The 26781-nt window shown below is 35.1% G+C and overlaps 1 protein-coding gene across 1 annotated transcript; it reads right to left on the reverse strand.

The window, feature by feature from the left end:
* Positions 1–17609: 17609 nt before the first annotated feature.
* On the reverse strand, positions 17610–21159 carry LOC141642436 (dihydrolipoyl dehydrogenase, mitochondrial). The gene is made up of 2 exons (XM_074451245.1): positions 20740–21159; positions 17610–19088 (listed from the first exon to the last, which is right to left on the reverse strand). Exons 1-2 carry the CDS (start codon positions 20992–20994, stop codon positions 17838–17840), a joined length of 1506 nt encoding a protein of 501 aa, XP_074307346.1. The 5' UTR covers positions 20995–21159; the 3' UTR covers positions 17610–17837.
* Positions 21160–26781: the final 5622 nt, after the last annotated feature.

Here is a 26781-nt window from a genome sequence, read left to right on the forward strand (position 1 = left end):
ATAAACGGAGTCCAAGAATAGGAACACTGGGCTAAGGGATATATCAAGCGCCCGAGGGAAGTTTCAAGAAGACTCGGCAGTTTATAAACCGCCTCCCGACTAAGGATTAATTTTCAAAGGAGCCGGATAATGCATGTATATAATGAGGCATTTCGTCCAAGCAAAGGACAACTAAAACAACAACAACTAACGACAACTAAAACAACAACAACAACAACAACTAACAACAACTACTATAACTTAGTCTATCTTTTGATCGTAGATTCTTAGTCTTAGATTAGATTAGTGTTAGCTTTAGACATAGCACGGCGAGCCATCCGACCATGGAGGTAATCAGGTATATATCCCTTAATTTGTAATTTAGCATCCACAAGTACTCTTGTGAAGACTCTATTTGATGCTGTGTTATCGGCTTATCTTGATATATAAGTATCATTCGAGATTCATGTGTTTAAGTTTGTGAATTTAATCATTCATCCTTGAGCGCTAAATTATCATAAGTAATTTAGCGCTAAATGAAAGGGGGTTGTTCACAAATGACTCTAAATAAAGGTTAGTTTCTGACAAACAAAACCTTATTATAAATGTCACCTAATACTTTATACGATGTATTTTTTGTTTTGAAGGATAAAAGGTGTATTATTCCGGTCCAGATCCTCTATCCCATTATCGTGTCCCATCTTGTGTCCCATTGCCTTAATATTAGAGTTGTTCATGGGTCATACCGCCCGATAACCCGACCCATCCGGCCCTTATTTTTAGCGGGCTTGGACACAAAATTTTCTAAAAAATGGGACGTGGGTTGGACAAGCCCGACCCGATTAAGTAAACAAGCCGGATATAGACACGAGCTTTTACAAACAGGCCAACCCGCTCGGCCCACTAAAAATATAAGATAATAAATTTTCAATTTAATTGTGTATATTAATTGTTTTATATTATAAATAATGATTTTTTTTAATGAAAGAAAATAAAAACATATTTTTATTTAATAAACTCGAACCTAAATCGTTGTCTTTCCAAATATCTCCATGCTAATTAAAATTTGATTGTCTTTCCAATAGACGCATATATTCAAAATACCGCTAATTAGTAATTAACGTGTATTAAAAGTTACAATAATGTATACATTCAATCTTTACCTCTACCATATATTTATTCCTTCACTATCCATATATATTGTACACAACTTCAAATTTCAAATCAAGGTATGACAGATAAAAAGTAGTTTAAGTTGAAGTCATTCTATACCGAATAAGTAACTAATAGTTAAAGTTTAGTGTTACGGCTCATTAGCCCATGGGCCGCCCGACTTTTGACTAAAGGGCGGGTAAGGGCAAGGATAATTGGCCCATAATTCTGGTCCGGCCCGCCCACTATAGTCTTAAAGGGCAACTTTTTTCTTCATGACCCGGCCCATGTCCGGCCTAAGCCTGCATTTGAACAGCTCTACTTAATATATTGACACCTCATCCTTAGATAATATCTACATACTTATTTTTAATATTTATTGCTTATGTGTCGAATGGAGAGATAATGAGACACAAGATGGGACAAGAAAATGGGACAGAGGATCCGGACTGGTATTACTCTGTATTAATTAGTTAAAGAACTAGTTTAGATCTCGCGCAATGCATGCGCGGTATACATAGGATTGTTATTTTTAGCGTGTTTTAGTTATACGTTATTAATTTTCATATTTCATGCCTAAGTATTTTGATTGGAGGAAAAAAAAGTAAATATGTCTATTAATGATGTCTATTTATAAATTTTCTAAAAAAAATTCACCATATAAGCTAATAACTAGTTTTGTGACCCGTGCAATGCACGGGTTTTATCAAGACGCTTCCTTAAAACTTTGTTTGATACAAAAAATTAATGAAGGGGAAGGAAAATGGAGACCATTTTTTTTTCAACTATAAATAAAAGATTTTAAGATAAAATATAAAATGGTTGACACATATTGTGAAATAATCCATGTTGTGGTAAGATTTATAATTTAGGGAATAATTTAGTTTGAGAAGTGGGTTAGTTAATACAGAGTATAATCCTTCTTAAAACTTATTCATGCATATATTTGTTCGAAGTGGGTTACGATGTCGAAATGTATTTTTTTGTTAGTAAGTTGATGTGTACTTAATGTGATGACATTATAAACAAAGAAGGAACACATAGTTTTATTTACGTGGAAATTCTTATGTTAATGACAAAGTATGCAAACTTAAATTCATTTTGATGGACTATCTTGTGAATTTGAGTTGTATTACAGTTATAATCTACGTAACATTCTAAACATGATGATGTAACTTGTTGTCTCAAATCATATGCATAATCATTTTTCATTGTATTTAATTACTTTGTAGGGTAACAACCGAATATTCTACATCACGTTTCAAACCAAACAATTGTTATGACTATCACATACTGCAAATCTGTCGGAATCTTGAAATTGGATGAATTTGTCTTAGCAATGTAAATCAAACTACTTAATGAATGCACAATATCTTCCATATTGGCTTGTTCAATTACATAATCTATACGTACTACCTGCATGTCAAAAAAAAAATACATGTAAGCAAGTTAATCACCTTATAAGCAGATTAAAAATACTAATCACGTTATTTAGAGATTAGCGAGGAAGGAACCAGAGTTGGTTATTTGACTTCATAACTATGAAGTTGAACTTTTTTATTTTACGCAGAACTTAAATATTAATTTTTTAAATTTGTAGCTTTATACTATGAAAACTATGAACAATCAGGAGAAATCAACATGCAAACAAACTAAAAAGTTTAAACTTAAGTAGCAATGTAGCGGCTTTGAGACCCAAAATTTATATGAAGTTGATTTTCAAAGCACAATAAAACAGGGGCGGATGTAATGTTTCTCTTCAATGTACATTTCACATAACCCATGGAGAATTAAGAATGAGTGATATTAAAATGTGTTTGACTTTAGACAGTTGCAATATTGATTTTGTATTTGCTTGGTTCTCTTATTTTTCTATTAGGAGGTATTTATACAAACTCAGTGAGCAACTGAAAAGTCACCACTAATACACTTAATTATGCAAATTCTGTGTATCATAATTTCACTAATAAACTTAATTATGATAATTCATTGTGTCATAATTTATACATACCAACTAATAGTCTCTTATTATTCCTAATAAAATGCAAAGAAAAATAACATAAAATGTGACACTTAAAATTGCTTAACATGACACACGTCAAATAATAAACTACTCATCTTGCCTTTTTATTATATTGTATAGATACTGATAGTTAAGTCATTTATCACTAAATTTCGAAAAAACAATTAATTTGGAATAAATTTTAAAGGATAATTAAACAATAAAAGTGGAATAGAGAATGTCTCATTTAAATTCACCCTGAACACAAAATTATAAATATAATTATTATAGTTTACTTACTAAATAATATATTGTTAAACAATATAATTTGTTTTATTTTACAAAACCTTATCATTTCCGTGAAATAATTTCATGAAGTAAATACATGGTATTACTACCCTTTTAAAATTATACTATTAGTGTTTAATTTTACTTAATTATTTACAGAATTTGTTTGTAAATTACTTAAATTAAATAAATATTTTATTTTCCATATATTTATATTTTCCTTTTTTTCATAGTAATAACAATAGTAAATTAGTGCCTTTCAAAAAAAACAATAGTGAATTAGTGACAATACAAAAAAAATTTGTTTTTAACTTCATTTATTCTTTTTCGTTCTTAATTTCTTATGTATTCAGTTTTTTTTATTTCGAATATATATAATACTACTCCATATGAAATATCTTGAAATTATTAACTTATCGTTAATGCGTATTTTTTTATTGTGGGAATATGAATGGATTTTTAAAGGATAAGCGAATTAAGTTAATGCAATATAATAATAAATTGATAATCCATGTCATATTAGTTTGCCAAGTCACATTGTTATTGTGTACGTGGCTTTTTTTTCATCCTATGTGGCATTGTCTACGTGGCATTTTTAGGCTAACATTTTAATACTATTTTATAGATAAAGAAGCCGACTTAAAAATCAGTCAATACAATAAAGTTATACTGTAATTTTTGGGAGCCCAATACAATGTGGTCGTCATTAAATCTAGTTTATTATATGAAATAACTTTTTTTATCTCACTTTTTAAAACAGATCCGTTAATTTTATGGGCTTAAGACTAGCAAACGCTTAGGTTTGTGTAAGTCTATAAAACTCCTACATAAGAATCCTACCAAATTTGTACTCCTATACAGAGTATATAATCTAAAAATAAAAATTACAAAGGACTCATACAAGTTTGTACTCCATATTATGCATTAATCACTATCCAATTTCATACGTCTGAGTATGTGACATAAACTATCTAATTGTCAAAATAATATGTTTAAATGAGATACCATATGAATACACAGCATAAACGTACCTTTTCATTCATGTCAATTAGGATAGTTGGGTGTCATTCAAAGAACACTAGAATAGCCCAAAAAAACAAAGGGTTTTAATGCAATCCAAATAGCTACATTAATGCAATCCCAAGCTGATATATATCATCAGGGCTCAGGGGAGTATACAGAAACACAAGAATTCAGTGCTAGTGTCTAATATCGTCTAGTGGCCTCGTAATGAGAATGCGGTCGAGTCGCCTTATTAAATAAAAGTACTCGGTAGGCATGTCCATGTAGTCACCACGGAGTCCACTTTTGCTGGTTTGATAGAAGATATCATACTCACTAGGAAGGAAGGGTGATCCTTGAATTGAAGCCTTGACAATGTCTTCTAATTCACCAATATGTGCAAGACTTACACCAAGCTCATAGCTTACTGTTCCAATCTTCTTCTCCTCAACAACTTCATCTCCATCGTAAACCCACACAATAATATCAATCTGACCAACCCCATCAAGCTCATCCTCCATATCGTCACTCATGTAGTCATCATCGTCCTCCTCCTCCTCATGCACATCCCCCTCTTCAAGATCATCCTCCTCATCCGCCCGCCTCATCAAAATCATCATCCTCGTCACTGATATTGTCTTCTGATTTATCGCTAACACTCTCTATCTGCTCGTCCACCTAATTTCATAAAATTCATATTCAATCAATAACATATTCTTGATTTCTACCCCAGAAATTTAATCAAGATCGGATACACCATATATTGAGCCTCACCTCAAAAACTCAAACACCAAAAAGCTCCACCAAATTTTATACGGAGCAAGTTTTAGTTGCGACAGGAAATCAAGAAATGCTACTAAATGGCATTGGAGGAATTACCTATTGCTCAGCCACCTCAACCTTTCCAGAAGATCCAACTTGAAAGAGAGCAGTGATAGAATCTACTATCTAGAAGTATTATCGAGAATGAAGTTAGTTTATAAGCTGATGCCTGATTTGTCTAGGTACTTCCCATAATAGAACATTATTATGATCAGCAATCACTTCACCGGGAGTCGAAAGGGTTCCTCGGCCATTTTTGCTGCCAGGGCAAAAAGAAGATTGTACTCCTGATGGTCATATTTATATGCACGAGCCTGTATGATTTGAAAGGAGGAGGCAACAGTCAGTGAATAACTCAATATATTAGACAATCGTCATAGTAAGAGGATGTTCTCATTACATTGTCTAGAACAGTTGCAGCATCCATGCCTATCCCAGGAGTTTTGGCATAACATAAGCATCGACCACAATTTCCAAGAACAATAATTAAGCTGAAGGACACTCTCTTACAATAGAATTCACAGAAAATTTGTATGGAATGTATATGTATTACTTTCTCCATTTTTGATGTACCTATTCTATTAAAATATTTCACTCATATATTCATCAACAAATGGGTACATCATATAAAAACGGAGGAAGTAACTTTTTCGTTTGTTTGATGTTGTTATTCGCAACTATTAATGTCCTACACTTTCAATCAAATTGATATTTCTATCAGATAATTGCTATCAAGTATGCTAATATTCTTATACACTTTCAATCATCAATCATCACGAATGTTAATATTCTTATACGCTAGTATACATAAGGTAATCGATCTTTTGAGTGAATAGATCATTTGATTAATAGAAAATAATATGCCAGAATAAGCTTTTGGGATTTTTTACGGTGTGCCCCTGTGTTTTCCCGACTTCTCCCATATATCCTCGATTTTAGAAAAACATCTGATATACCCCTGAACTTCCAGATACGTTGCTAAAATACCCCAAGTTTCCAAATTCAACTGCCCCTTTGGAAGACGATCAGAATAATCGATCTACAATAAAATTCAAAATGCAACTAGATTCAAATGCGGCCTCCACCCCCATAATCATGGAGGTTCTGGATGCACAAACGAATAACACAATCCAAACGGTGGTGGGTAGTAAACTCTCGTACAAGGCATCACTTAATCAAGGATCATCCCCATCTTTTGCCATTAATCGTGGCCAAGATTTTTTTATCACGAATAATGCGATCTAAGAAGATAAAAATCTGAGGATGATGAGGAGGATATTGAGACTGCTAATGACCCAATGTGCCCTACAATCCTTCTAACAAAAGAGGAGAAGTTGAAGATACGAAGACATTGGAAGGAAACCTTTATTATCAAAATGTTTGATAAGAATATAGGGTATTTTACGCTTTTAAGACAAATCAAGAAAAAATGGTCTTTGAAGAGTGGATTGACACTAATGGATGTGGGACATTCGTATTATGTGGCTAGATTAACCAATAAAGAGGAATATGAATTTGTTCTTACTCAAGGACCGTGGATAATAGGAGACCATTACCTTACCATTCGGAAATAGATTCCGAATGTCATTGCGATAGATGCACCAATTAATTGTAGGCGGTATGACTATAAGACGAATAATGAACAGATAAACTTACAGAACTTGAAGAGAAAGATGTCGTGGCGTGATAGAATCACTGCCCTAAAGTTGAATTTACCCCGCTCGATACACACGGCCTCTTAGCAACCAACTTCCCAGGCTTACACGACTTCCGAGTCTAAGGTGTACGACAAAGACTCAGATTGAGGATTAGTAACAGAACGTTGCCAAAATCAGCTATGAATGATACATATTAGGGCAGAAGTAGTTTGAGAAGAGTAGATGTGAGAATATGTTGAGTGTTTTGAAATGGTGTAGATAGGTGGTATCTATAGGAGAGGAAAGGAAAAATCTAGAACCATATTTATTATTGTCTCGTAAATTGATTTTAGTAATCAACACCATTTGTATAGGAAATACAATAATCAGCATAAAAGAATGAGTAATTTATTTTGGAAAATTGTGCCGAAGAATGTGGAAAATAGATGATCACATTTCCGAAAAAGAGATCGCTCGACCGCACCGCGAGTGCTTTAACATAGACCGACCCCTCCACTACTACACATATTAGTAGTAATACAAGTGATCACTTATAAACCACAACCTCCTAGTTTATTATATCAATTTCGGTTAAATAAACGCTTCTTTTGAAGCAACACTTCCAACAATCCCCCACATGATTCAAAAGAAGAAAAAAGAGAAATAGTTGATTAAGGCAACGGAACATAAGTCTTAAGATGACAATGTTCCTGAGGAATTGAATTGTCACCCAGTGCATACAATTACCTGCTATAGCCGTATTGAGTTGCTCTCGGCATTAGACTCTCCACGGTGGTTTGTAACGGATAACTGCGCACAAACCTGCATTCGAATCTGTGTTCATCCTCGCAAAATGTCATAAAAGGTGCCCCTCACATGCCTGGGATCTCATGAACGCTCTAGAGGTCCTAAAGCCTAAATACCTCATAGGGGTAGGGCATTTCCCTCACATTCACATAGGTAATTCCATCAGGTTTGACTGTCACAAACCATCCTTAAACAAGGACTATGGCCTGATTAAGAGCTTAGGTTAACCTTCCTCACATGACAGAAATAGCTCAATATATAGAAAGCATACTACATCACTTTTATTAAAATAGGAATGGTAGTAGTATTACAACATGAGATCCTCGTGACTTCGTTTAACCCATTGAACTTGGTAAACCCAAGTGGGGGAGCCCCGTCACGATTCACTCCCAATAGGCTTTAAACCTATTCCTTGTGGTGCCACCAACACCAACTTCTACCAGACTACCATGGCCATTGGTAGGAGGATCTCAATATCCTCTTCACAATTTATGTACGTATTATCATGATATCACATTATTGTGTAAGGGATCTCAATATTCACTTACAATTCACAACCTTTGTAAACCCATTATCCAATCAGAATATCCATGTCTCTTGATAATCTGCCAAAAAACCTGATGCTTAGATTATGATGCATGACAATTAATGGAATCAAAATATTCCCACAAAGGAATACAACCACTTAGCCATTCAGCTTTTTTTTCATGCAAATTCTTCACAATATATTGATACTCCATTATATATTCAACAATGCAATTATGCATCTATAACTTGCATGATATAGCATTATAAAAGACACATTTTTCCAAAGTCAAGTAAATATCATAATTATTCGACGTTCAATTAAATTGCAAACTCATTCCGAAAAATACCATTGTTTTCATTGATTAGCTTACAAAAAAGCATGGTGTCCATCACCTATAACAACGACATGAGCTATATCATACCTCTCATAACACATACAAACATCATATATATGAATGTAATAACCTTTCCACCAAATTCATTTTGTCATGTATAAACCCATGTATGCATCTTAATTAATGTCTCATATATTAGTATTCCCATTATCACCAACTTCCGGTAAAGAAACATCGCAAAAACATAACCAAATATATACAGTTCATGCGTATTTTACCTTTTTCTTGGTTTAATATAAGCATTTAAACCAAATACAAGTAATTACTCGAACACATTTATTACCAACCAACAATTCATATATATCATAATCGGAGAAACAAGTTTATACAATCACAATATTAGAGTATTCACAACTATCAATCAATCCCATGTAGTTGTAATTATCACCACTTTCAACACTGAAGTTCAATTATCTTACGACAAAAAATAAGAGAGTCGAGTCTTACCTTCACCGAGTCTTACCGTCACCGCACCCCCACAATCCACGACTTACCTCAAAGTCAAAGCCTTAACTATGCAAACATCCTCTAATCAGACCAATCACGCTCATGAGAATTGACAATGTTAATAAAGTTTATAAAACATCCGGCCAACAACAAAACTTCAAAGCAGTGAAAATGTTTAACAACATTTTAGACTTGGCTAGCAATTGCGAATTCGGGATGGAATAACTCAATGATAAAAGATTAACATGTCATTAATTTTCCAACATTGTCATATAAATATTACTCTATTAAAACTAAGATGCCAATTTTATTCTTTGTCGTAACCAACTATACATAACAAATTATTTTAGATCCAATTTTATATTGCACTTAACCATACAATATTTTTCCGTTAGCACGCTGCATATATTTCCAATTATATCACTTACGGGATACATTCTTCACAATATAGAGACAAAATATCAAACTTTTACAAAATTTATTCAAAACATACTACTTCCCAGTTCCCCCACATGTTGTCACATTATACATGAAAGACAACACAACTCAATACAACAATAATGACAAACGTTACGAAAGTGCTCCTCATATAATAAGCATGCTCTTAACCCAAACACTCGCAACCTATTAAAGGTCGTGATTAAAAAAAAAATAACTCATTACTAATTACTCGTAGTACATAACAATATTCAACCAAGTGTTGGAAAGAGATATCGTCTCATAATCATATCGTCCAACTGAATCGCCATTTTACCACGTGACTTCAAAAAATAGAACTTATTAGTAGCCTTTTCAGTTACATGATATGTGATTCATCATAGCCAAAGCGACATGTATTCACATCCGCATGGCGATAGTAATTTTCAATATAAATGATTAATTAAACGGAAAAACAAAAGTTTAAACCAACTATTGACAATTATTCACACCCAATTCAATTTCTCAATACACTCGTTAATCATTTTACGAGAAATTTTTACACCATTTATTGACATCAAGGAGGTAATATATTCACAAAATTCATAACTATGAGTAGACCGAAGGGGTCTAGGGGGTAGGTACAATACATCACTATAGCCATTTCAAATACAATAATATGGAATTATTGGAAATAAAAAGAACACAATATAAGACTTGTTGTGTATTGTATATGTATAGCTTGCACACTTCACACACCAAATAGCCAAGACGAAAGCCCAGGACTAATGAACATAGCACAATAAAAACAAGAAATATATAGACGTACACATGTACACTACATGTTAAATTTAGGGGAAGTGAAACAATGCGGAAAGTCAATTTCCCTTTTTTCTTGCGCAATTTGTTCATTTGATTGAATTAATAACCGCACTGAGGCCATTCTGTCTATGATCGACGGCAGGTTTATATTTGGTTATTGTACTCAGTATGTCAAATGATAACAAACTCATCAATAAAGATATGTAAGAATTTCATACCAAATAGCAAAGTCAATATTTCACCATTTGTCATAATTCATCCGTATGAATGAGCAAAAAAATAGACATAGTCATTTTGCCTTAAATAAATTTAACGAGCAATTTTTTTTTTTCAAAAATTCAACTTTAGACTGTAGGCGGTATGACTATAAGACGAATAATGAACAGATAAACTTACAGAACTTGAAGAGAAAGATGTCGTGGCGTGATAGAATCACTGCCCTGAAGTTGAATTTGCCCCGCTCGATACACACGGCCTCTTAGCAACCAACTTCTCAGGGTTACACGACTTCTGAGTCTAAGGTGTATGACAAAGACTCAGATTGAGGATTACTAACAGAACGTTGCCAAAATCAGCTATGAATGATACATATTAGGGAAGAAGTGGTTTGAGAAGAGTAGATGTGATAATATGTTGAATGTTTTGAAATGGTGTAGATAGGTGGTATTTATAGGAGAGGAAAGGAAAAATCTAGAACCATATTTATTAGGCAAATTTAACAAAAATAACTCAACCTTTTATATGTCTTACAGAAATAACTCAACCTTTTAACTTAAACAATAATAACCCAACCTTTGTATTTTTGTCACAAAAATATCTCAAAATCTCACCTAAACTAATTTCTACCTAATATTGAGAAATGATATTTTGTAAAATAGTTTCATAAATCTTTATATAGTTTATTAACACTACATAAAATCAAATAATCAAGTAGAAAATTAAAAAGATCCAAACTTTCATCTTCACCAAACTTTTTATTCATTGAGAAATCACAAACATGGCTATCAACTTTACAAATTTCGCTAACATTAAAAAAGTTTGAAACTTGCAATCTTTTCCAAACTATTTTTTTTTTTCAAAAAATTATACTATATTTGTTTTATTAATTAATTTTCCATTTATAACTAAGGAAATTATAATTTTTCAAATTTTTTTGTTATGATTTTTTTTTAAGTATGATATCGCAAAATAAACTTTATATAAAGATTTATGAAACTATTTTACAAAATACCATTTCTCAATATTAGGTAGAAATTAGTTTAGCTGAGATTTTGGGATATTTTTGTGACAAAAATACAAAGGTTGGATTATTATTGTTTAAGTTAAAATGTTGGGTTATTTCTGGAAGACATATTAAAAGTTGGGTTATTTTTGTTAAATTTGCCTATTTATTATTGTCTCGTAAATTGATTTTAGTAATCAACACCATTTGTATAGAAAATACAATAATCAACATAAAAGAATGAGTAATTTATTTTGGAAAATTGTGCCGATGAATGTGCAAAATAGATGATCACACTTCCGAAAAAGAGGTCGCTCAATCGCACCGCGAGTGCTTTAACATAGACCGACCCCTCCACTACTATGCATATTAGTAATAATACAAGTGATCACTTATAAACCACAACCTCCTAGTTTATTATATCAACTTCGGATAAATAAACGCTTTTTTTGAAGCAACACTTCCAACATTAAGCACCTTACTACTTGGATTCGTATACCACAGCTTTCGGTTGAGTATTACCATGAGGATATACTCAAGAAAACTGGGAGTAAAGTGGGCAAGGTTATTCGCATCGATAAGCCTACAGCAACGATGAACCGGGTCTTTGTATTAATCTTTTTGTTTAATAGCGTTAATGAGAGATCTCATACACTCCGACATGACAGAGGTAGTGTTTAATTTTGTGAGACGGTCTGTAGGTTACATACATTCTTATGCAGGAGTTTTTTAAAAATATTTGGTTTACGATTAATAAAGCATAGGTAAAAGCATGCTTTAGAAAAAGAAAAAGTACTCAATTCATAACAAGTTATTTCTGAGTATTACAAAAGAAAAAGTCCATAAATGCATATTTTTAAAGAAACTCTTGTTAAGGTGCAAATCCATGTCCCACATCGGTAGAATAAAGATGGAAGATCATCTTTATAAGTGTCTACAAAATATAATAGTACGAGGCCTTTTGGGAAGGAGCCCAAGAGTAAATCCGTGAGGGCTTGGCCCAAAGAGGACAATATCGTACTATTATGGGCTGTGGACACAGATGCAGCAGAGGCCCAACACGGGATATTCACGCTTCCGCACAACAAGTGGCACCAGAGCTTAGGTTTTTGGATCCAGGGAGGAGAAGATGGCAACTGACACTATAAGGATTGAGAAGTTCGACGGGAGGAATAGTTTTGCGCTATGGCAGATAAAGATGAGGGCTTTGCTAAAGGAGCGGTGCATCTGGAAACCCTTGACGCCGGGTTTCTCCACGAATGTGACGAAGACTGAAGCTTCGGCTACAGGTGCTGAACCTAGGGTGACTGAGACGGAAGATCCTGCCTTGTTAACAATGGAGAAGAGGGCTCATTCATCGATCTTGTTGAGTTTGTCAGACGATGTCCTAACTGAGGTAGCCGATGAATCGACTACAATGGGGTTATGGCTGAAATTGGAGAGTTTGTACATGACAAAGTCGCTCACCAATAAGTTGTTGTTGAAACAACGTTTGTTCTCTTTCAAGATGCAAATAGGTATGTCACTTCGTGATCATCTAGACAAATATAATACTATATTACTAGATCTGTGTAATATAGATGTTAAGATTGAGGATGAAGATGCTGCTTTAATTCTGCTGGTTTCTTTACCTGCGTCGTATGAGAATTTTGTGGATTCTTTTGTTCTTGGTAAAGAAACATTGACTCTAGAGGAAGTGAAGTCAGCACTTTGCACTAGGGAGTTGCGACAAAAAGCAGCTGTTGACTTAGAAAACGGATCAGGGGCAGGTTTAGTTGTTGATAATACTAAAAAGGGTGGAGTTCAGAAGAAAAAGGCTAAGGCTAAGATTCCAGACACCAATACTGCTGATAATTCTGTTATCTGTTATCTATGCAAAGAACCCGGGCATAAAAGACCTAGTTGTCCTAAGTTGAAAGCTAAGTCTAATGCAGCTGTAGTTCAAAGTAAGAACTTGGAGTACGATTCTGAGGCAGACTATGCACTTGTGGTTGATTATGTTCGTCCTATTGATCGTTGGATTCTAGATTCGAGGTGTTCTTATCATATGTGTCCACACAAGCATTGGTTTAATACTTATGAGTCCTTTAATGAGGGTCGCGTTGTTGTTGGTAACAATGCTACTTGTGAGGTAGTGGGTAGTGGGTAGTGGGTAGTGGGTAGTGGGTAGTGGGTATTGGGTCAATCAAGGTGAAGATTACTGAGGGTAAGAAGTGTACTTTGACTAATGTGAGACATGTTCCAGCTTTAGGGAAGAATCTTATATCACTTGGTTTATTAAGTGATTTAGGATATGAGTTCCAGAGTAAAGGGGAGATTTTGTCTATCACGAAGGGTTCTAGTTTGGTGCTGAAAGGTGTCAAACAAAATTCCTTGTATGTATTGCAACGTGAAACACTGACTAATTTTGCAAGTTGTGCATCCGTAAATCACAAGAAGAAGACTAAGGTTTGGCATAAGCGGCTTGGTCATATGGGTGATAGAGGGATACAACAATTGTGCAAGAGGGATCTTCTTAAGGGTGTCAAGGTGAATAACCTTGAGTTTAATGAGCAACGTGTGTTTGGTAAGAAACACAAATTTAAATTTAACAAGAGTGTTCATAAAAAAAAAGAAGTCTCTGACCCTTCGGGGTGCTGAGCTTAAGGTGGAGCATCCTTGAGCGGCCCGGTCCAGGGCTAAATGGACGCAGGCCTAGCCCAGGGCTAAATGGACGCGGGCCTAGCCCAGGGCTTATTGGACGGCAGACCCAGTCCAGGGTATATTGGATGGTTATAGATAGAGGTGGACAACATGGCGGGCCAGCCCGGCCCGGCCCGGCCCAAAGAAGATCGCCTCACGGGCCACACTTTAGCGGCCGGCCAAAGATCGTGCCATGCCCGGCCGGCCCGGCCGGTCAGCCCTACGGGCCGTGCCAGTGTTGAGTTTTTCCAGCCCAGCCCGGTTTTCAGCCCGTTTTTTTTAAAAAAAAAAAAAAAAAAAAAATTTTTTTTTTTTTAAACACCCGGCCCACCCGCCTATATAGTGCGTGCCGTCTGCAGGACCAAAACCAGCCCGGCCCGGCCCAAGACACGGCCGGTCCTCCTTTAGTGTCGTGTCTGGGTGCTCTATCCCCGCCCGCCCTTGGCCCGCACCAGCCCGGCCCAGCCCAGCCCAATGTCCACCTCTAGTTATAGACTCAAGGTGGAGTCTATAGTGTTCTAGTGTGAGAGATCAATTTGCTGGAACATGGCAGATACAAGTTTACTTGGGAGTGATTTGTATAGTGGTCGAGTGATTTGGAAGTCGTTTGCTAAATGCGACTGTCCAAGTCAAGGTGGAGAATTGTTAGTATGTGACTCGTATGTCGCATACGAAATATGTCGGAGTAAAAAATAGACCAAGGAAGAAAATAATGGTGAAGCGAAGTCCGAGTAACACATGTGTCACAGACTAGCATCCGTGAGTCGTGCGTAATATTGTTGCTACATATTGCTACGTGACTTTGTGTTAGTATTAGGAAGTTGTGGGTCCCGCTAGTTTCCTAATCCAATTTTGGCTGCCTTTGACGTCACGGTTTTTGGTGACTTCCTTGTTTAGTTTATTTATTTAGTTTGTTTATTTATTATTTCCTAATTAGAATAATCTTTGTTAGGGTAGTTTAATATATAAAGGGTGCTGATTTTCGCAGTACATATTTTACTCATCGCAGTACACTATTTACAACTATACCCCTCTCATTTCCTCATCCCATTTCTCTCTCTAATTTCTCTCTAAAGTATTCCCTCTAATTTTAAACACACATTCCCCTCTAATTTCGCATACCCTATTTCCGGCGATTGTGGCGGTTCTTATCAACGTTTTGCACCACGTATACTACAGCCACATTACTACTTTATTGCCTATTATAATATTATTTGCATTGAATTTCGGCATGGCCAAGCTTCTCCCGACTCTCCCTTCCTAATGTATTGCATTTACTACATTGAGTAATGTACGAGTACTACTTTTTGCACTCCCACGCAGCCCTCCCTTCTGCAACTCTCCCTCCCGCACATGATTCCGTCGAATGGCCACCGATGACCACATATGTCGACCTTCCTGTCGGCGCCTGTCTATGTCACCTGCGACATTCAAGTACTCCAATATCCTACTCCCACCAATTAGCCCTTAATTAATTTTAATAAAAACTCTAATTAAATAAGATACAAAATATAACAAAGAGTTAAATTTAATTATTAAAAATGGATTAGTGAATTAAATATATGCTCTATAATCAAATAATCATTCATAATTGAAGAATTCGAAGAAGGTTGAAGGTGGTCAATGATTCAACAATAGAAAGGGGATGGAGAAAATTAGATTTGAGTTTTTCTAGTGAAGGGTAGACAAATGGAAAGTTTGGTACAAAAAATACTGTAATGAGTAAAAAATGTACTGCTTAGTTATTTTGAAGGAGAGATTTGTGAGGCAAATATTGAGAGTTTTAAGAGGCAGATCTAGAAAAACTTTGTGCTCATCTTTTGTAATCTGTAATTCTCCCGACATAGTGAATTATTCTCCCTCGCCCTGGTGGATGTAGCTATCGCATTGATAGTGAACCACGTTAAATCTTTGTGTCTTTTATTTTTGCATCTACTTTGTATCGCTTCCGCACAACAAGTGGTATCAGAGCCCAAGGTTCTACTTGGGCTAGAGTCTAGACACGGAGATTCATCAGGACCAAGACTTGAAGGTGGACGTACACTATAAGGCGTGGAACTCCTATAGCTCGAGGGAGAGCTAATATGTTTGCGAGAAGCGACATGGTCTCACGGCGTTGAGACGGCAGGCCGTCCAAGAGAAGATCGTCAGCGACCCGGCGAGGTGGGCTGAGGCTTAATGGAGGCAACAAAAGCGGTCCATGGTAAGTCCAATGGCGGTTCCGGGGCGACGCACTGGATACGGACCCAGTACAGGGTATATTGGATGCAGAGGAGTTTGGTACGCAAGTGTAGCACAAGCCATGTGAGACACATGGTGTGTCGTTTAAGGGGAGGTTATCAAGCCTTGGTGATGCGAGTGTCTAGAAGTTGGGGCTGTAGAGTGGGGGAGTTCTCCGTGGTGGTCAAGATCCGAGTCAAGATGGTGGTCCTTGGTTTGAGGGGAGGATTGTTAGGGTGCAAATCCATGTCCCACATCGGTAGAATAAAGATGAAAGATCATCTTTATAAGTGTCTACAAAATATAATAGTACGAGGCCTTTTGGGAAGGAGCCCAAGAGTAAATCCGTGAGGGCTTGGCCCAAAGCGGACAATATCGTACTATTATGGGCTGTGGACACAGATGCAGCAGAGGCCCAACACGGAATATTCACGCTTCCGCACAACAACTCTTATAGTGAGAGATACAGTAACATTTATTAACATAATAAGTTGTAACACTAGTTGGATCATTGTGGTTACATTTAACGATAAAATAATTCCAAAACCCTGTTTTATTTGTTTCCGACGGAATTGGCCCTCTAAAACAAGAATTTGCCCATTTTTTAATAGGAGTATGTGACAAACCATTATACAGCTCATAGTACAATAACTAAACATTGAGGTTGATTTCGCGTGGGCTAATGTCTACCCTTGGATGTTTAACAGTCTCTTACCCACCCGGTGTATTTATTCAGCTGCAAGATGAAAAACAGGGCTAATTTAACTTCAGCGGAAATGAGTCACCAAATGAGCTCATTCCAAGGACTACTTGATGCTTCCCTATGCGGTCTGATCAACCTAAAACAAATTTGCTTTGCTTGGATTGAAGGCAAATTCAACCCCCAGCCAACTAGCCATGGCAGTTACAATTTCAGTACCCGCCAAAGCTCTACTTGAACCTGCAACAAGGGGAGGGGGGTATCCACTTGTACCCTCCACACTGATATCCGTTGCTGGCTTGCTGCAACCAACAATACATATACAAACTACAAAAGCTGTTGTGAATGTAATTTCGCAAGTTAATACCACATCTCAGATCAGGGAATGGGATCAATGAGAGCTCACATTTTACCCAATCTAGGAATGCAGCAGATAAAACCTCAAATATAACATTGCTGCAACCAACACATGTACAAACCACAAAGCTGTTGTGAAATGTGAGTAATTTCCCAGGTTAATACCACGTCTCAGAAATCCATCTGATACTGATATTTTTCGTACCAGAGTTAAGCGAGTATTATGACAAAACAAAAAACATGAGCTTATCTTTATCTAATCAAACACTTGGGCAAGTATCAGACACTGTATCTGCCAAAATAACAACAAAATCTCAGAAATCATAAATCAATAACAGAAAAAGAGGGCGATTGCATTTTAGATGTGGATGGGTTTATCGTAGGTGGCCATAGCAGCTTCTTTCACAGCCTCGCTCATAGTAGGATGAGCATGGCAAGTGCGTGCAATATCCTCACTAGACGCCCCATATTGTAATGCCAAAACTGCCTCGTGGATAAGCTCACCTGCATTTGGTGACATGATGTGTACTCCCAATATCTTGTCACTCTCCTTATCTGCCAATATCTTTACCAGGCCTTCTGCATTATCAATTGCCTTGGCTCTGCTGTTAGCCATGAATGGGAATTTGCCCACCTTGTACTCCACACCAAGGCTCTTAACCTGCTCCTCCGTCTTCCCGACAGACGCCACCTCGGGGTGGGTGTATACAACTCCCGGAACCATGTCATAGTCCACATGTCCTTCCTTTCCTGCAATGAACTCGACACAGGCAACTCCGTCCTCCTCTGCCTTATGGGCCAACATAGGTCCCGGGATCACGTCTCCAATAGCATAAATTCCGGGTACGTTGGAGGCAAACCGTTCATTGACAAGAATACGGCCTACCTTATCCATTTCTACACCGAGTTTATCGAGCCCAAGCCCCTCGGTGAATGGGACTCGACCAGCTGACACAAGAACAACATCTGCTTCAAAGGTGGTCTGCTCACCTCCAGCTGAAGGCTCAAGTGTCAGCTTGAGAGTATCCCCAGAAGTGTCAACGCCAAGGACCTTTGTCTTCAGCTTGAACTTCATGCCTTGCTTCTCAAGGGAACGTTTGAACTGCCTTCGAACTTCACCATCCATGGAAGGAACAATATCGGGACCAAACTCGACAACAGTAACCTCGGAACCCAGCCTGCCCCATACAGAGCCCATTTCAAGGCCGATGTAGCCGGCGCCAATCACCACCAATCTCTTGGGGATTTCTGTTAGGGCTAAAGCTCCAGTAGATGAAACGATTCTCTTCTCATCAATTTCAATACCGGGAAGAGACTTGACATCGGAGCCAGTAGCAACAATTATATGTTTGCCTTTGACAACAGTGCTTCCACCTTCAACAGTGTCCACAGACACTTCAGAAGGAGAGGTCACTTTCCCATATCCCTTGACATAGGTTACTTTGTTCTTCTTGAACAAACCTTCAATACCCCGGGTCAGGTTCGACACGGCTTTGTCTTTTTGGGCCATCATGGCTGCTACATCAATCTCCACTGATGAGCACTTCACACCATGATTAGCAAAAGAATGCTTTGCTTCATGGTACATATGAGAAGAATGAAGAAGTGCCTGAAAACATTAAAAAAAATGATGATCAATAGGCAGTACTGAGTTAGGCTACAGATCTCTCGACATTCTTCGTAATAAAAATCAGAGCAGCACAGACAAATTGTTATGTACTTGGTATTTTTTAATAAACAACGATTATGATGGCTCAACATAATCTTGCTGAGTAATCAATCAAATGTCTAAACATGACATTTAAGAGGCAGATGAGTATGTTATTTGACACACTACTCCAAAGAGTAAGAGTGTATTAGATGATTTTAAACATGTTAGAATCTAAAAAACACAAGGGGTATAATGGAAAATTCTAAGATCTTTAAAATCCTCGGCAAGGCTCATCCACACCCTTTAACATCATTTCATATAAGATCAGCCATTCTTATTTAAGTTCTATATGAGCCCCAGAATAAAAGCCAATCAATCATATGGATGTTTTATATTAACATTTCGATTTAAACAATACAGGACAAATACTGTAACCTAGAGATCCACTCTGCGATTACAGTTTAATGTCAGCTGTTACATGAAACCAGAATAAGTTACTTAAACACACATTTTCCACTGTCCTTGCAAGTTACTGCAACCAAGAGGCATTACGTAATTACAGTTCAAAGTCAGCTGCACACAAATTGCATATGAAATTGGTTGACAGAAAAGATCAATTAAACAGAAAGCATAATTCAGCAACACACATAGATTAATCACAGTAAACCTGTACATAAAGCAGAAATCATCATCACAAATTGATATACTAATCATAGCCAGGCAGAACACACGTCACGACTCACGACTCACTGTCGTACAGCAAACACACAATAAAGCCACCATGAGCCACTCAGCTATAGCAAATACTCATATCAAAAAGTCTCGTGACAACCCTGATAAGAATTCCATGAAACCATTCCATATAATCCGTTGCTAGTACTCCTATATGATACCCTATCACTTGCTACTTGCTAAATATTTATCGCAAATTATCATACCAGAGGGTCTCAAGACAACACAATTCCATATGACCAAACCATATAATCGATTTCATAAGAACGTCTCGTGATAAGAATTCTCTGAAACCAACCCATATAATCCGTCGTCATTACTGAACATGATACAGTATGTCAAGGGACATAACACATCATGGTTTCTAGATATCTGTCACAAATTTTCATATATAGGGTCCAAGATAACACAATTTCAGAAGACCAACCCATATAATCGATTAGTATTACTTCGTTCCGACTGTCTCCAGGGTTAATTGAATATAGGATAGTCCGTCCAACCCTAAAATATTGTGAAACCGTCTCTCAAAACACTTGCAGAGTACTACTCCATACTTACTAACTATCTACCCCTCCGTCCTAATCATTTGTTTACCTGTAACTAAAATACTCTTCACTAATACTAGAAAAATAAATGATTGAGACGGAGGGATTACATGTTTCGAAATCTCGATCATCTATTCTATCAATCAAAAACAAAATCACTAATACCACAATTACATGAACAAATCGCCGTAATTGAGTTGACCAAACACCAATCAACAAAATCAATTACCGTTCCACAATTTCCAATCAAAACATCAATAACTACAATCACAAAACAACAATCAAAATTACTCAAAAACAATCAAATTAAACAAAATCGATAATGAAACTACCTTAGATGGAATACATCCGACATTAAGACAAGTACCACCAAGAGTACCACGCTTTTCGATGCAGGTAGTTTTAAGACCTAATTGAGCAGCTTTAATGGCGGCAACGTAACCTCCGGGACCACCACCGACGACGACGACGTCGTTTTCATCGGATCCAGTAGCGAAACGACGAGTGAAGGAAGAGAGGCATGGATTGTAGAGGAGGGTTTTAGCTAATGGGATTGATTTTCTTCGTGTTATGCACGCCATCGCCATTTTTTAGGCTTTGTTTGGGGAACAAGGAAGGTGTAGAATGGAAGGTTGATGTGTTGTGTTATTGAATTGAATTTTTACAATTATAAAAGTATGGTGTGAAATAAAATGAGGATGATAAAGTGTTCATTTTTTGCGGCGGTAGGAGGACTTGGAGGGGTAGCCCATGTACGATGTTGGGTGGGTGGATGGATTCTTAGGAATCAGCTATCCGTCGGATATATCCGTCTATAGTTAAAAGATGTGTCAAATAAGTTGAAAGTGGTAATACTTTCTGCCCCTATCAACTCATTTAAGGGGTGTTTGGTTCACCCAATATAGGTATGAGGTATGGGTTTTGAATGAACCAAACTCATACCATGTGTTTGTTTGACGAAAATGAAGGTTTCATACCTATACCTCAAAACCATGAGGTATGGGTTTCTCATACCTAGGGAGGGGGTGGGTATAGGGATGGCAATTATGACCCAAACCGAACCGAACCCGAATCGAACCGAAGGAAAAAATTCGATCCAAACCCACTCTTTAAAAACCCATTCCCGATCCACTATTTAAAAATCCATATCCATATCCACTATTGGAAAACCCGAACCAAATCCAAACCCGATCCATTCATACCCGAACCCGATCCAAGTGGATATTATTGAAAATTTAGGTTTTATTAACCTTGAAATTTAAATTTTCTTATATAAGATTAAATTTTTATGTAGTCAAATCAGGTTTCGTATTGGGTTTTTGATTATGTGGTGGATCGGGTATGGATTTGGAGCGGGTATGGGTTTGAAAAAAGTATAATGGATCGGGTATGGATTTTAAAATTTTGTATATGGATGGGGTATGGATATGGATCTGTGATCCAATAAGAAAGTGGATCGGGTTTGGATCTTGCAAAACCCGATCCAACCCGACCCATTGCCATCCCTAGGTGGGTATGAGATTGATACTCATGGTATCAAATTAGAAATATAAAAAAGTGATAAAAACAATTGTAAAAAAAATATTTTTATATATTTATTTGATTAAATTTTATCTACATGATTTAATAGTATAAAAATTAGGGTAAATTGATAACTTATACCTAGTATAATGCGTTTTTTCAAATATTATACCTAAGATAATTTTATTTCAAAACTTATACATAAAATCCTTATTTTATTCATAATCAATACCAAATTGCACGAATTGACCATTTTACCCTTATTAATTACCAAATTCCTATCTCATTTCCTATGACCACCATATTAACTCATTAACACCCACATTCACCACCTTCACCATAACTCACCTCTTCCCCCGCCAACACCACTGGTGTCGACTGCCACTGCAGGTGCGCTCTCGCCGGCGTCGCTGCCCCACATATCCTCCGTCCAGCTACGGCTCTTAATGTCACCTCATCCCGTCAAACCCCTAAATCCTAACCACCGCCCCTAATAAAAAAAGCCCTCCACCACTGAAATTCCCTTACCCATCTTAAAGGTCATACTTCCTATAAACTACAATTATTTGGTTGTCTTTCGATCAATTGCCTTGTTATTGTACTTCGTCAACAATCATCACTGTCTTCTTTTTATTTTACAATCAATTCAAATTAATCCCTTTTCACCCTTCTTATATTCATCATCATTTTCCCATTTGTATGGTTGTTATATTGTTTATGTCAATGACGGTGAGATGTTGTGAGTTTGGGTTTGGGTTTGGTGGGTTGTGGATGCTTTGGTTGTGGGTGTTCAATGAGATGGATTTGTCAGGGATTGTTTGTTGGAGTGAGGACTTGCGGTGGCAGTTTGAAACTATGGTGGTGCCGGAGAGGGGAGAATTGAGTTGTGGTGGTGGTGGTTTATTAGGTGGTTGAAGGTTTAAAGGATATTGTTGTGGGGAAAGGGTGTGATAGGTTAATTAGTTAAGGGCAAAACAGTCAATTTAAATCTTTTTTAGAGATTTGGTATTAAGTTTTAGAAAAATTAGGGTTTTAGGTATAAGTTTTGAAATAAAGTTATCTTAGGTATAAAGTTTGAAAATGTGTGTTATTCTGGGTATAAGTTATCAATTTATCCTAAAAATTATTATTAAAAATATTGTATTTTGAAGATTGTTTAGCATTGATTGATTCTAGCCACATACCTCAAAATTGAACCAAACACAAGGTATGAGGTATCAAGTTCCAACCCGATACCACCCAGGTATGATTCCCGATTCCAAACTCATACCCACGCGCGAACCAAACACCCCCTTATTGTTTGACCTATCAGGGATGTGGTATTGTATTTGGCCCGTCTTTAGTTATAGACGGATATGTGTCGTCTATAATAAGATTTTGTGCTTAGGAATTTGTCCAAACGGATTTTATTGGGAAATTTTACAGTGAATTTTAGAGTTTTTCGATTTTCTAGGTTCTATCGTTAAAATTTTGAAATTTAAGGTGTATTTTTTAACACAATTCATTAGTCTATAACATGACTTTATTTATTGTCGTAGTTAATTGATCTATTAAATCGTCTATTTACAACTCAAATTACTCGATAACTTACTTATCTTCTTTTTAATTCGCCGAATTACTCATTGCACACTAAAAGTATACGAATCTAATTAAAAATCCATTATTTCTCCATTATCATTTTAATAGTAGTTTGTGCTTATTAAAAGTGATTTATGATGTTTCTAGGATAGTGATACAACATTAATGAGTCAGAATAAAAATCAAAATACGGTTGTTTGATAGGAAAAAAGTTAATGGAGATTTGAGGAATGTCATGATGGAGAAATCAGTAAGAAATCTAGTATATATATATAAAAGAGAGTTTTTTCGAGCGATCTGAGAGCGTCTACATCATCAAAAATCAATTTAGGAAAGTATAATTTTTGATGTAAAAAATAAGGTGGATAATTTTTTAATTATTATAATATGTATATTTCCTAAATTATATTCAAGTGATATTTCCAATTTTTATATCAAACGTTTACATTTCATTTGGCAAAAAAATATCGTTGAAAAAATTATGAAAATAATATAATTAGCTTTGTGGTAAAAAATGCTATTATTAGAGTATAGATTTCATATTATTTGCACATATTAAAGATGGTGTACTTCTTAATATATAAAATTTTCTAGAATTGTCCCACATCGAAAGATTAACACAAGGTGGGTGATCCTATGATTATAAATAGGAGTCATCATTGGAACCTATATACTAACCAAAAACCTTTTGAGCCTCTTAAGTATTGTTTTGGAGAGCTCTTAAGAGTTTATATCATTATATTCACAGTATGATATATATATTTTCTATATTATGTATTATATTCAAGTGATGTTTATAATCTTTATATAAAAACTTATACATCTCATTTCCCAAAAAGGTATTATAAAAAAAATTATAAAAATTATATTATAATAGATTTTTGGTAAAAGAAATGCTAGCATTAGAATATAGTATCATATTATTTGCATATATTTTTAATTATGATAAAAAAATAAAAACAAATGTACGAATATTAATAAATAGTACTCCCTCTATACAAGACGAAATACAACAATTTACACACTGGCCAAGACACAAATTACAACGTAAATATCTTTAAGTTTACATTATAAATAATTTAAAAATTTGATATTCTTATTGTACTTTATAGGTGAACCAAATAAGATTCTACATGACCATATTTTGTCTTACATATTGTAGGGAATCGTAAAGATTCTATTCGTTCTTGAATAGTGTAAAAAAAAGAATGTTGTATTTGGTCTTGAATCGAGGGAGTATAGTATTTGCTCATTATTATTAACCCGGGTTTGATGTCGAATTATGTGCGAAAAAGATGGTGTATTTCTAAGTATGTTATTTGTCCCATATTGAAAAATATGTTGGTGTGGTGAATATATTACGTATAAATAATATAATTGTTCCACATCGAAAGTTTAGCATAAGGTGGGTGATCATATGATTATAAATAGGAGGCATCCTTAGCACCTAAATACCAACCCAAAACCTTATGAGTCTCTTAAGCATTGTCTTGGAAAGCTCTTAAGAGTTTATATCATTATCTCCATGGTACGATGTATATATTTTTTATATTATGTCCAAGTGATGTTTATAATTTTTATATAAAAATTTATACATCTCATTTAGCAATAAAGTAACATAACTTTTTTTAAAAATTATATAATTAAATTCGTGATAAATAAATGCTAGCATTAGAATATAGCATTAGATGTTGAATTAGGTGCGAAAAGGATGATGCATTTCTAAGTATATTATTTGTCCCATATTGAAAAATAATGTAGGTGTGGTAAACATACTACATATAATGATATAAATAGTTGAATTGTCCCACATTAGAAGATTATCATGAGATGGGGTATCACATGATTATAAATAGGAGTCATATTTGAAACTTAGGGGTATCAACCCAAAATCTTTTGAATCGCTTAAATATTATCTTAAAGAGTTCTTATAAGAGTTTGTATTAATGGCAAACCTTAGTTACAACAATACCATACAAATATTAATCACGTAGATATTTATAAAAGCGATTATATATTACTATATTAGTGATATTATAATGTTTATTTTAAGACAATCGATAGTATAATAACTTTATTTAATAAAAAATCATAATTAAAAAATAAAATGGGTGCTAAATATAAATAATGATTATTAATATGTCATATATAATGATAATCTCTGCACTAAAATAGAAAATTTATGAATTATAATACAATCAACTGTTGCATAAAAAGATCTTGAATCCACAAACAAATCAATAATGAGCTTTTTTACTTTGATTAATAGTAGAATTAAATCTTTTTAACTTTCAAATATAGGTAATTATTATACCTCATTACATTTTAGTAACTAAAACACATTATATTTTTAACCATAAATCAAAATCGCACCAGAAAAAGAAAATATTTTGCATTTGTTTATACATTTTATTGCTCCCTCAATTACATCTTAAAAGTCGTGTTAGTAAAAACAATGTAATTTAAATCATATCATTTGTACATATTTTAATTATGACAAAATGGAAAAAAAACGTACGAATATAAATAGATAGTATAATATTTTCTCATTATTAAATCGGGTTGGATATCGAAATAGGTGCAAAAAAGATGGTGTACTTTTTCGTGTGTTATTTGTCCCACATTGAAAAATAATGTAGGTGTGGTAAATATACTACATATAAATAGTTGAATTGTCCCACATCAGAAAATTATCATAAGGTGGGGTGATCTTAAAAATTAATTTAGGAAAGTATCATAAATAATATTTTTTGATGTAAAAAAATAAAGTGGAGAATATTTTAATTATTATAATATTTATTTCCTATATTATATTCAAGTGATGTTTCTAATTTTTATATAAAAATTTTACATTTCATTTGGCATAAAAATATCGTTAAGAAAATTATGAAAATTACATAATTTGATTCGTGGTAAAAATGCTATCATTAGCGTATAGATTTCATATAATTTGTACATATATAAAATTTTGTACTTCTTATTAGTATGTTATATGTCTCACATCGAAAAATAATTTAGGATTATATAAAAATAATAGAATTGTCCCACATCGAAAGATTAACATAAGATGTAGTGGTCTTATGATTATAAATATGAGGCATCCATGGAACTTAGGTATTAACCCAACATCTTCTGCGTCTCTTAAATAAGATGTTTAAATAAGATGTTTTGATTTGATTTTTGAGACATAAGATGTAAATATTAAGACCTTATAACCATTTTTTTGTTAATAAGTTAATTAACCTGTAGCAACGCACGGGCATCCAAACTAGTTT

Source organism: Silene latifolia, chromosome 2, assembly GCF_048544455.1.
Source record: "Silene latifolia isolate original U9 population chromosome 2, ASM4854445v1, whole genome shotgun sequence".
Classification (NCBI taxonomy): domain Eukaryota; kingdom Viridiplantae; phylum Streptophyta; class Magnoliopsida; order Caryophyllales; family Caryophyllaceae; genus Silene; species Silene latifolia.

Bases quoted from the DNA above. Each gene is read 5' to 3' on its own strand.
- LOC141642436 (XM_074451245.1), bottom strand. From the start codon at position 20,994: ATGGCGATGGCGTGCATAACACGAAGAAAATCAATCCCATTAGCTAAA. The intron at 19,089-20,739 runs GTAGTTTCATTA...TAATGTTTTCAG, and splicing joins TCGGATGTATTCCATCTAAG to GCACTTCTTCATTCTTCTCA.